Source organism: Arachis hypogaea, chromosome 12 (genome assembly GCF_003086295.3).
Source record: "Arachis hypogaea cultivar Tifrunner chromosome 12, arahy.Tifrunner.gnm2.J5K5, whole genome shotgun sequence".
In the NCBI taxonomy this organism is placed as follows: domain Eukaryota; kingdom Viridiplantae; phylum Streptophyta; class Magnoliopsida; order Fabales; family Fabaceae; genus Arachis; species Arachis hypogaea.
This window is the reverse complement of record NC_092047.1, coordinates 24511438-24523562: the sequence shown is the minus strand read 5'-3', so window position 1 is coordinate 24523562 and position 12125 is coordinate 24511438. Positions and strand designations below refer to the sequence as shown.

At 31.0% G+C, this 12125-nt stretch overlaps 1 protein-coding gene across 2 annotated transcripts; it reads right to left on the bottom strand.

Moving 5' to 3' along the window:
• Positions 1-3268: 3268 nt before the first annotated feature.
• Positions 3269-12125, bottom strand: LOC112727172 (3-oxoacyl-[acyl-carrier-protein] synthase, mitochondrial). 2 transcript variants are annotated; one of them, XM_025776841.2, is made up of 15 exons: positions 11898-12125; positions 11604-11780; positions 10293-10522; positions 8955-9062; positions 8800-8871; positions 8597-8683; positions 7981-8132; positions 7788-7868; positions 7618-7651; positions 7445-7511; positions 7173-7249; positions 4636-4696; positions 4416-4498; positions 4105-4176; positions 3269-3950 (listed from the first exon to the last, which is right to left on the bottom strand). In XM_025776841.2, exons 2-15 carry the CDS (start codon positions 11740-11742, stop codon positions 3777-3779), a joined length of 1437 nt encoding a protein of 478 aa, XP_025632626.1. In that variant the 5' UTR covers positions 11743-11780; positions 11898-12125; the 3' UTR covers positions 3269-3776. The 2 variants fall into 2 exon arrangements, with proteins under 2 accessions (XP_025632626.1, XP_072065168.1); XM_072209067.1 differs by lacking the exons at positions 10293-10522; positions 11604-11780; positions 11898-12125 and adding an exon at positions 9168-9365.

Genomic DNA, 12125 nt, shown 5'->3' with positions numbered 1-12125 from the left:
TTTAAACTATAACTCATAGATGAAAACATAAAATTCAAACTTTCATTGAACATGGCCAAATATATTTATCTATAATTAATTAAATTAATGATTATGATAAATAATACTTTTTAATTTATATTTTTTTTGAAATTTTTTATTTATATTAAATAGGCATAACTAATTTCAGTAAGGTTAAAATTTTATTTTTATTATTTTATGTGGTTTTAACTTGTAATTTGCTGCTTAAGTCGTTATTATTATTATTATTATTATTATTATTATTATTATTATTATTATTATTATTATTATTATTATTATTATTATTATTATTATTATTATTATTATTTACGGTATTTCTCAATCCAGCAAACTAAAATTAATCTGTTGCAGTCTGAGTTTTATTTAAAGGTTTGTCGCTGGATAATGAATTGTTGTATGCACAAGGTGAGGTTCGAACTCCCGATACTTGCTTAAGCGGACTAGTTATTATTATTTTTTGGTATATCATCATCATCATCATCAACTATGCTACATCTACACAAAAATTAGCCACCAAAATCTCAGTATAAAATAAGAGTTAATAGTCAAATTCGTTCTGAAAGATCACCCAATCTTCAAATTAGTCCTCAAAAGATTTTTTTAGTCATATTAGTCCTTAAAAGATAAAACATAAGTCAAATTGGTCCTTCCACGTTAAGTGTCTTGTGGCATGATAGCATGGTAAGTTAATACCACATGTCACAAGATAATTAGTTGACGTGTCAGGTCAGTGACACATAACACGCAACGTGTCACTTGACATGTAAAAAATTCTTTATAATCAAAATAGTCCCTAAAAGTCTAGATGTAGGTCATTTTCATCCCTAAAATTTTAAAAATTAATCAAATTAATCCTTATATAAATTTCTTTTATTTTTGTTTATAATATTAAATTTGAAGTATTTTTTACAGTACTAATTTTAATATTATTTTTTAGACTTTAATAAACAAATTTTTTACATAAAATAATAAAAATAATTAAATTATTATAAAGTTATTTTGTCATTTGTATTTTAAAATTTTATATTTTCAAATTATAATTTTTTATAGTGAAATTTTTATATTTAAACGAATTTATTAAATTATTGTTGATTATATATTTAAAAATTTAATATTTTAAATCTTACTACATAATATAATAGTTATTTTAAAATTTAAATCTTTTAATTTTTTTAAAATTATAATTTTTATTATTGTTTAATATATATGGTAGAACTCAATAATTGAAAAATCGATTTATGGGATCACTTTTTGAATTTAAATATTTTAATATATTCTTTTAAAATAACTACTATATTTATTTGGTGAGATCTAAAAGATTCAAACATTTAAAATAACTACTATATTTATTTACTGAAATCCAAAATATTAAAACTAGTTATATACTAAAAGTTTTAATATTTTGAATTTTACTAAATAAATATAGCAGTTATTTTAAATATTTTAATCTTTTAGATCTCACCAAATAAATATAGTAGTTATTTTAAAAGAATTATAAATTTAAAATATTAAATTTTTAAATATATAATTAACAATAATTTCATAAACCCGTTTAAATAAAAAAATTTACTATTAAAAAAATTATAATTTAAAAATATAAAATCTTAAAATATAAATAACAAAATAATTTGATAATAATTTAATTATTTTTATTATTTTATGTAAAGAAAAATTTGTTTTTTAAGGTCTAAAAAATAATATATTAAAATTAATACTATCAAAAAATATTTTAAATTTAATATTATGAAAAAAAAAGTTTATATAAGGACTAATTTGATTAATTTTTAAAATTTTAGGGATGAAAATAACTTACGTTTGGACTTTCAGGGACTATTTTTATTATAAATAATTTTTGTACATGTCAAGTGACACGTGGCATGCTAGGTGTCATTGACCTGACACGTCAACCAATCATCTTGTGACACGTGGCATTAACCTACCACGTCATTATGCCACGTGGCACTTAACGTGTTACGTCATCATATCACGTGGCACTTAACGTGACACGTCATCATCTAACTAACGAAAGGACTAATATGACTAAAAATTTTTTGAGGATTAATTTGAAGAATGGGTTATCTTTCAGGACGAATTTAACTATTAACTCTATAAAATAAATATTAAAATATAAATATACATTAAAAATAAATTAAACCACATATATATTTATACATAAATTCATAGATAAAGTATACTTTTTGTCCCTAAAATTTGGTAAAAGTTTCAAAAATATCCTTAAGTTTTATTTTGTTTCAATTTTGTCCCAAAAATTTTCGATTTGTATTAAATATACCCCCGATGGCTAAATTTTCAAAAAATTTAAGATCAATCTAACAATAATACATAAAACGATGCTTGATTTACTTGTGTTGAGGGTTGTTCTTATGAGATTGTTATTGAATTGATCTTAAATTTTTTGAAAAATTACCCGTTAAGGGTATATTTGATGCAAATCGAAAATTTTTGAGACAAAATTGAAACAAAATAAAACTTGGGATATTTTTAACTCTTTTATCAAACTTTAGAGACAAAAAATATACTTTACCCTAAATTCATTAATAGCTTATTTTTGTATTATTATTATTATTATTATTTCGAAGGCCTAATAACACTTCCACTAAACCTAACTCTTTTCTCTATGTTATTCCATGGACTCATAAGGTCTATTAATAACCCAAACCCATTTCTTTACCAAAACTGACGAGTCAACACCAAAAAAGCCCAAGAGTTTAATCATGACCACTAATTTTACATAATTAAAAACCAAACAGCCGACAAGACAGCAGCTAAACCTAATGCAGCAGCTGCCTCATTCAATGAAACAATTTTTACAAGTGTTGTTGTCTGTTAACAACCATATCTCTTCGGTACGTGCTGAAAAAAATAAGCATCCGCACTATAGCACTGCTCTATTTTTTATCTTCAAACCAAACATCATTTCACGCATCACCAATATGCCACAATTCCTAACTTAATTTCTTCGTAATTATTTCTCATTATCTTAATTTGGTACTTGCACAGTTTCACATAGTTAACCATTTTATCCTATCTCCAAATATATAGCGAACTTAATTTTAACATACTGATAGTATAAAACATTTTATCCAATCATCCAATCATATCTATTCTTTTGGGTGACCAACTGGCCATTCATAGGGTCAATATAAAAACTAATTATTTTTATTTATGTGATCTTATTGAAAGTGTATTAAAATTAAATTCATATAATATTCATTGTTCCAAGAAATAAACATGTAATTCTTTGCCACAGTGAATCTTTTATAACTAGAACTTAATTTTCAAAATTTGTTTAACCAAAACATTTTCCACCTCAATTATTCAGAATAAAACAGCATTAATCCTAACAAAAATTGTCCAACTCAACTCATGACCATCATCCAATATGATGACCAGTTTGGCTTCCTTAATGTTATGAAGAAACTGCTAAAAAATTAGTTCTATAGACCTATAATATTATGAAAATACCCTTTTTAACTTTTGGAACTCTAGGAAAAACCATTTTCATGAAGGGCTGACTCTCAAACAATGCTTTGCTCCAAACAATTCATCAAACCTGATTAAAACTTTGACTCGCAAAAGCGATAGCAGCATTCACATGCATATGGCAGCACGAAAAACTTCAGGCATGTATGCAACCAAGAATTTAGACCATCTAACTCTCATCAGCATCTAGAATGTGAAGAGGATTCAATCAGCATCTGTAGGATAGTTCCAAAGGAACGAGATGTAGTAAGTTATCGGTCTGATCCAACAGAAGCAAAAAGTAGGGATGCATTTGTTCCTCCAAATCCAAAAGAGTTTGACATAGCAACTCTAATTGGCATCTCTTTTGAAGCAGTCAATGGCATGAAACCATCGGCGAATACAGGATCTGGCTTGGTTAAATTAAGAGTTAATGGAGCAATTCCCTGTCAACAGAAGTTTAGAACATCATAGGACCAACATATTAGAACACACATACAGCAACTGCCTTTAATCAAAGCATAAAAGCAAGAGTCACAAGATTCTCCCTGCAACATGTATGATATAGATGCACATTTCCAACAAAAATAAGTTGCTTACATGTCGTATAGCCAAAACAGAAAAAATTGCTTCAACGGCTCCAGCAGCACCTAGAAGATGACCTATAGCCCCCTGTGCTCCATGAAATATAAAATATGTCATCAACTTCATTTAGCATGCTTTGGAATAAAAATGAATTATCCTACCCAAATGAGATGAGAAAAGAAAACAAAGAAGAAAAGGGTGTTTGCAGGGTGGGAAGGTTCTGACATATAATGCACTTTTGGCTTTTAACTCTGACTAGTACTCAGATTATGAAGACAGTCAGACAAGCATAATTTGTTGGTCAAACAGCTTGAAATCTCTTTTACCTTCGTAGAGGAGAAGGCCAAAGCAGACGAATTTGCATGGCCAGAGAATATGGTTTTGATAGCGTTAGCTTCTATCACATCACCTGTATATTGGTTTGTGGTTATATAAAATATAGGAAGATGGGAACAAACATCCAGAGATAAAAGTAAAGAAAAGAGATTCGATATTCAATGTTCAAGCTCAAATTTGCCGCAAGTTGTAAAGCTCCACTTCACTTACCCAATGGAGTAGATGTAGCATGCGCATTTATGTAATCCACTTCAGAAGGATGAAGGCCAGACTGCAATTGATTAACAAATTGATCATTTAAATGAAGATTGTCTAATCTCTATAGTATAGACTTTGCTAACAACAAAGTCAGAGACTAAACAATGATTACAGTCTGGGCCCTAAAAGTTTAGCTTTTAATCATCAAAGATATCAAAGTCTACCAGCAGGTTTGCAAGTGTTAAAGAACAAGTTCCCATGCGTTATTTTATCATGTAGTTTGCGACTTTCGGATGAATAAAGCTTGTAATTCCAAAGCTAGGAAATTCTGTAGTATTAATAGATGTCTCACAATCACTATATTATAAGGTACGGAGAAAGAGAATATAATAAATGGTCCAGATAAAGTGTGGGTCACACCACTACTAGTATTAAGCAAGAGATAATCCTTCCATCCAACTCTAAATTAAATTCTTATTTTGCATATGACCCTTCCCAGACCCTGCGGCAATTCGGGGTGCTTGTGCACTGGATTGTATATTTTCTCCTTCGCTCTTCCATTTTGATATCATGTTGATGGGTCCACCTTGATGACAGCAACTACTAGCTACGGAAAGCACAAAAGCGCTCTCTGATACAAACTGATTTTGGTATCGCAATGGAAGCATGGAGGTTATGATTCAAATACTAGATACATATTTTTTTTTCCGAAAAAGATGCATAAAAATACTCTACCTAAGATATATGGATAAAAAATACGGAATTCAATCCAGAATTAGATAGAAAGATTCTGCACTGCTTCAACTGATCCCATTACAACCACCAGCAATGCAACTAATATAAATAGGTCCCTCAGGTAGCGTTTGTTTTCGGGGGCAAGACACAGAGACATGGACAACACTTGTTTAAAAAGTGTTTGGAAGCAAAGACATGGACAGTGGACATATTGTCTCCGAGATAATTTTTTATACTTTTGTGTCCACTCTTTCACGAAGGACAATGATGGACACGGGATTTGGAAGAGTGGACACGGACAATTTTATAAATTTTATTTTCCTTTTTTTTCCACTATTACCCCTTCTTATTTTTTCTATTGCGTTATTCAGAGATACTTTTTTCTTCCTGTTCTTCCTCTACCCTCTTTCTTTTCCAGGTACACTCTCCTTTCTGTAGAATTTTTTATTGGGGGTAGATAATTCTTTTCTTTTTATCGTTTTACTTCAATACCATTTTAACCTTATATTATATTATTTGATTTGTAATAAAAATAATAACAAAAATAATTAATCTTGAAACTTTTGAAAGATAAATATTAGCAAAAGTAAAATTAACCTTTTAAAATGCTAAAAAATAATTTATAAATTGTAATTGATTTTATATAATTTAAAGAAAAATCAGTTTTTTATAAAGAAAAATCAGTTTTTAGATAAAAAAATAAAAATAGATTTTTATATGCAAAAACTAATTATTTTTTCATATAAAAATGGATTTTTTTAAAAATTAATTTTTTATTTAAAATTAATTTGGCTTATTAACTTAAACAAAATTTTTTATTAATCAAACTCAAATTTATTTTTTTTTTGTTAATCTTAACCATATGTATTCCAACATATTAATAATAAATTTTAAAATAAAATAATTATATTTATAAATTTTATTTTAATATAAATACTAATATATTTTTTTATTAAAATTTTTTGCCTCTTCAAATATTTTTTTCAAGTTCCGTCTGTACATATTCTCATTTTTTATTAAATTAATTTGTATTGATGTAGAAAATTTGGAATTACAGGGCTATTTTAGTCATTTCATATAATATTTTAGTCTTGTCCATGTGTATCCAAACATAATACTAGACATTATATTAGTGTCTTGTCCATCGTATCCAAACACAATACACAAAAGATAATTTTTAGTGTCTCCGTCCTATTGTCTCCGTTTCAGTGTCATGTTCTGTCCTGTCTCTAAAAACAAACGCAGCCTCAGTGTTTGTTGTAAGCAAGCCATTTTGAGCAATACAATATCCTTCCATCCAACTATGGATCGAGTTCCCTATTTTGGCTTCATATATCTTAGGTGGAATCCTAAGATGTAATAAGTTGTTCTAGTACTTTGAATCTTCTTTATTCTTCCATTTTAAATACTATCACTTATAATTTCTGCTAAATAAGCGTCTGGAATGCTCGCAAGCAATAAATACCAAAAACACTGAAGTATCTAGTCTTTTTTATGTAATAATTTCATTTCACACTAACATCTAACCTATACAGCTTCTAACATTGGGTTTTGCTATCCCGTGTAGACTTGTGTGTGTGTGTGTGTGACAAAGAAACCTTCCCATTCAATCAGACATTGAAAGTGAAATGGAGATTATATCTTAAAATTTCTATATCAATTACATACAAGAAACACAAGGGGGAGACAAAGAAAGTCAAACATTGAGGACATGTATCAAAATGTATATGTGCACGGTTGGGAGCTCAGCCAACATAAAATCTAAAATGATAACGTCACAAATAAATACACATTCAAGGATCGTTAAAGGAAACCTGTCTTAAAGCATGAGTCATGGCTAAAATAGCACCTCTCCCATCGTTCGGAGGTTGAGTGATATGATGTGCATCACCTAGTGAAAATCATTATGAAAAGAAGTCAACATATAACCAAGATGAGGAATGAATTTTGACATATTCTTTCAAAAAAGAATATTTATCACAGAAAAATAGGAATTGATCAAACACAGGTAATTTTTTAGCAATTTTTTATGTTAAAAAAATGAGAGGGAAAAAGTTCTTTTAAATAGATCACTTTCAACAAATACCTGACATCCCATAGCCACGAACCTCTGCATAGACTTTTGCTCCCCGATTCTTTGCATGATTGAATTCCTTAGAGATGGAGGGAAATAAATAAACAAGAAATAAAACATTATAAGCAAACTAGGTGAATAGGAATTGTTAGGACAGACAACATACAATAAATTTCTCAACCAACCTCCAAGACCAAGACTCCGCAACCCTCACCTATCCTGAATAAAATATTAGATTACAATAAATAGCAAGTTAGACAAGCCAAACAATCCAATAATTCAAAGTTAGAGAAATACCACTGCAAAAAATAAATGAAATATCAGAATTAGAAAAAATGAATGTGGAATAACTTACACAAACCCATCCCGACCACTATCAAAGGGCCTTGATGCTTCCTGTGGGCTTGAATTATATTTTGTAGTCAAAGCTCTAGACCTACAAAATTTTTCACATTAGAGTTGAAAGATAGCATACAGAATAAGACACAGACATAATCATTAAGGTGAGTCAAACTAACAAAGGACAGAAGGCATCACTCATAACTTACCTGCAGAATCCTGCAATTGATAATGCATCAATGCTGGACTCTGTGCCTCCAGCCACCATGACATCTGCATCCCCGAATTGTATCATCCTCACTGCATCACCAATTGAATGTGCCCCAGTAGCACATGCAGTAACTGCCGCATGATTTGGACCCTATAATCAGAAAGGGCAACAAGTTTGTCACCTGCTCAAAATTGTTAATGATCATAAAGGTCATATCATAAGAGTTAAGACACAATATGCCAATAGCTCTGCAACAACTGACAACTTTGCTTTCTTTTACTTGTATTGACATTTGTTATAATCGATCCAGGATAAAAATATATCATGTTTGTTTTAGTACCAAACCAATCACCTGATTGACAAAAGTTATTCATCTTTTATCTTTGATTCAGAAAGGTGTCACTTCTCATTGAATTATGATGTTATTCTAGATACTTTATTATCAAGAAACATAAAAGCAGAAGACATATTTGTTTAATATAGAAGGTCAACTTATTCTACACCTGCAACAAACAAGTAAACTCAATTCCTGAAATCAACATATTTACTTATTTAGAGAATTCAATAAATGGAAATGCAATCGCCTGCCCAGAAGCCACAGAATCCACATATACCTGGAAGCCATATTTCATGCTCACGTGACCTGATGCCATGTTGACCAATATCCGTGGTATAAAAAATGGACTAAGGCGACGAAGACGCTGTATTCAGAGGAGAAAAAAGTAAAAACCAAATAGAATATGGTTTCTTAGAGAAAAACTTGAACAAGGATCGATCATCAAACTTCTTCGACACAAGTTAGTTCTAAGAAACAGACCTTCTCACAGAGCAGTTGGGCAGAATCCAAGACGTCACTAATGCTTCCAATTCCACCACCAATAGACACCCCCTGATATTTCTTTTGAAGTTAAAATACATCACAAGGGACCTATCAAAAACAATTCATCATTAGCCATATTAAAGAGTGCATACCGTTCTTTCCCTGTGCTCCTGCTCAGTGGGAAACCAGTTAGAATCTTTAAGAGCTTCGTCGGCAGCGCATAGTGCATATGCTATAAACCTGGCTATTGATCGATGGTCCTAAGGGAAATGTAGCAAAACTATAATGACATCAATATGTGTAATAGAGGTTCCCATACAGCACATATGAGTAAATGCAAAGAAATATCAGATAAAATTAAAAACCTGAAGAAAATACATAACATCTAGCCAATTTTTTATCTCTTTCCGTGGAAGGAAGGGAACTTTCTCCTTCAAATTTAAAGAGAACATTACTGACTAGCAAGAGGTTCCTGGTTCCATGATTTCATTATACAAAGAAAAAGAACTTGAATTTCCTTTTAGCAGAAAAAAAAAATCTAAAAATAAAAGTCATGTTTCAAGAAGAATGATTTTCCAAATTCTACAAAATATCATAGTTTCCTACAAAGTATCATGCAGCTGAGAAGAATACAATTGGAGATTCATTCAAATGACTATTTGTCTTTGTGCACATATACGAGTAAAAAATGTCATGTTTCTAATCCATGAAATTATTTTAAAATTCCAGCACAACCAATGCCTTCCAATTTTGAGAAATACAATACTTCAAATTGCACCCAATATATATGTATATATATATAGAAATATAATATAATAAATATCATATTCGCCTTTGAAATATTATGACAGCCACTCACTCATCATAGCATTATTGAATGAACTCTTGAAAATTTATGAATCTATTTCTCTCTTTTATTCAAGACTCATTGCATTATTGAAACAACTAGGCTCGTTTGGTTCTGAGAACAGGACAAGGTATGACACAAAAGATAAAAGATACAAAATTAGTGTTTTTGTATTTTGTTTGATGATAAACTAAATATAAAAAAGAACAAATTACAAAAGTCCAATTTACTCATTTTTTTTTCATACAAAAATTTTGGGAAGAAAATTATAATGATAAAAAATATAATTATGAAAAATTAATAGCAATAATAAAAGAAAAAATGAAAAAAAATAAGTTGTATCTCTTGTTAGTATCTCTGTGGCCTTCCTGTCAGGAAGGACACAAAATACACTAATTCAATGTCGATGGACACAATGTCTGTATCCATGTCTCATCTGCCAAACACGATTTTATGTCTATGTGTCCCTGTCTCAATGTCCCGTGCCTATAAACAAACGCAACCCTACAGATTATAGACTTTTAATCAAAAGTTCACGTACAAGCTACATAGCTCCATTAATTGATGAAAAACAGTAGGAGAAATGCTAAAGCTACTGTCATCTGGTAGCATAGTAATATGAAATGTAGTGACCAAAACTTACCTTAGAGTTAAGCCATATTTCCTCATTGAATTCACCTAGGTTAGTTCCAGTTGGAACAACTGCAGCAACTTTGGATGTCAACTGATCAAATGTACTCAACTGAGTTTCTTTATCAAAACTACTCATCTGAAGATCTTCCAAACACAATGACCTTACTCCACATTTACCATCAATTAGGTGCCTCCATGTTTTATCAACTCCACATCCAAGAGGAGTCACCATGCCTAAACCTAAACGAGCACAAACAGATCAATACATTTTGAAAATGAAAGTGGCACATGAAAAATGAAGTGAAGAACAACTCATCAATGAAGCAATTCAAGCGTGCACAAAATGGTGGAACTGAAATGCACTTTGAAGCTACAACAGCTCTCAAAAACCAGACCAAAATTCTAGCTTTCAATGTGTCATGTGTGATATAAATTATAGGGTAAATGATCTCCCTAGAGCTTAGGTGATATTATGCTAACACTCTTTAACTTGTCATACCTAGAATGAAATTACCATAATGTTTCACGAGAGATTAGAATCACATTTTACAAAATACAGATTACAAGGTTAGAAGTGTACTAGTGTAGTATCGCTTAAACTTAAGGAAATATTAGTATAGGCTTTTATAGATAGGTGTCATAGTAGTATCCCTTGACCTTGGGAGAGTTCAATATAATTTACCCTAAATTGTATATACGAGCAAAGGTTACAAGTTAAATTAGTCACTCATACATTTATCAAGTTACTTGTTTATACTGCACCCTTTGGATGCAGCCCTCTCCTAAACTCCACGTAGTGCGGGATAGTGCGGGATGCATGTGCACTGGACTGATCCTTTTTGTATATATGGAGCAAAGCATATTGAAGAGAACTAGATACACCGTACAGATGGTATGTGATCAGGTATGAACATAATCTTAGCTGCAATTACAAGTTACAAATTCTTGCATGGGGAGAGTATCATTCCCTTCCTTTCAACCTATCCATCATTCTTTTGACACTTTAGTATTTCAAAATATCTATCATTTTGTAAAATCTAAATAAGATCAATTACTTTCTTCCATTTATACACCTAAAAAGGATTACTAATCTTTCTTGAATATATTGCATCTATTAGTAATCCATTCGGTCAATTTTATGCAAGAATTATTTTGTCAAATCAAATCATTTTCTACCTTAACCAAGATTTTTTCTTTTCCTTTTCACCTTAATCTATCAGATAGACTGAAACACATGAAGTATTCAACCACAGCTAGATAAACATTGTGCAAACAAAAGTTCTTCAAGCAGAATCGAAAAAGCGAAGCTAACAGAATTTACCAGTAACAACTACTCTTCTGGAAGAAACAACAGGAGGAGGATCCATAATAGCTCTACCCACAGAAGAAGATGAAGAAATGCTTTGGTAAAAGCCGAGGCCACGGGAACCGAAAACTCGGCGCGAAGCACGCATCGCCATGTCCACCTTCTGAACGAACGGCGAAAACTACTGAGAATCTGAAAGATTATGGAATTTGCAATCAGCACAGCGAGTACAATTTCTCAATGCACAGCGTTCAAGAAGATTAGGATACAATGTTCTAGAACTTCTCATGGATTCATTCCGGTACATACAATGGGAGTGTTATCGGTTTCTTGCACGCAGTGTGGCTTGGAATGCTGAGAGGAGAATCGGTGATGGTAGTGGCAGCGGATTCAGTGATGGCTTGAAGGCGGAGAAAAGGAGATGATGGTAGTGGGCGGTGGTGAGACTGGTGGTGAAGGTGCAGCTAGGTTGTGCTTAGTGCCAACTACCAAGTTGATGGGTCGTCAGGGTCATCGCTTCAAACTTTCGGAAAATTC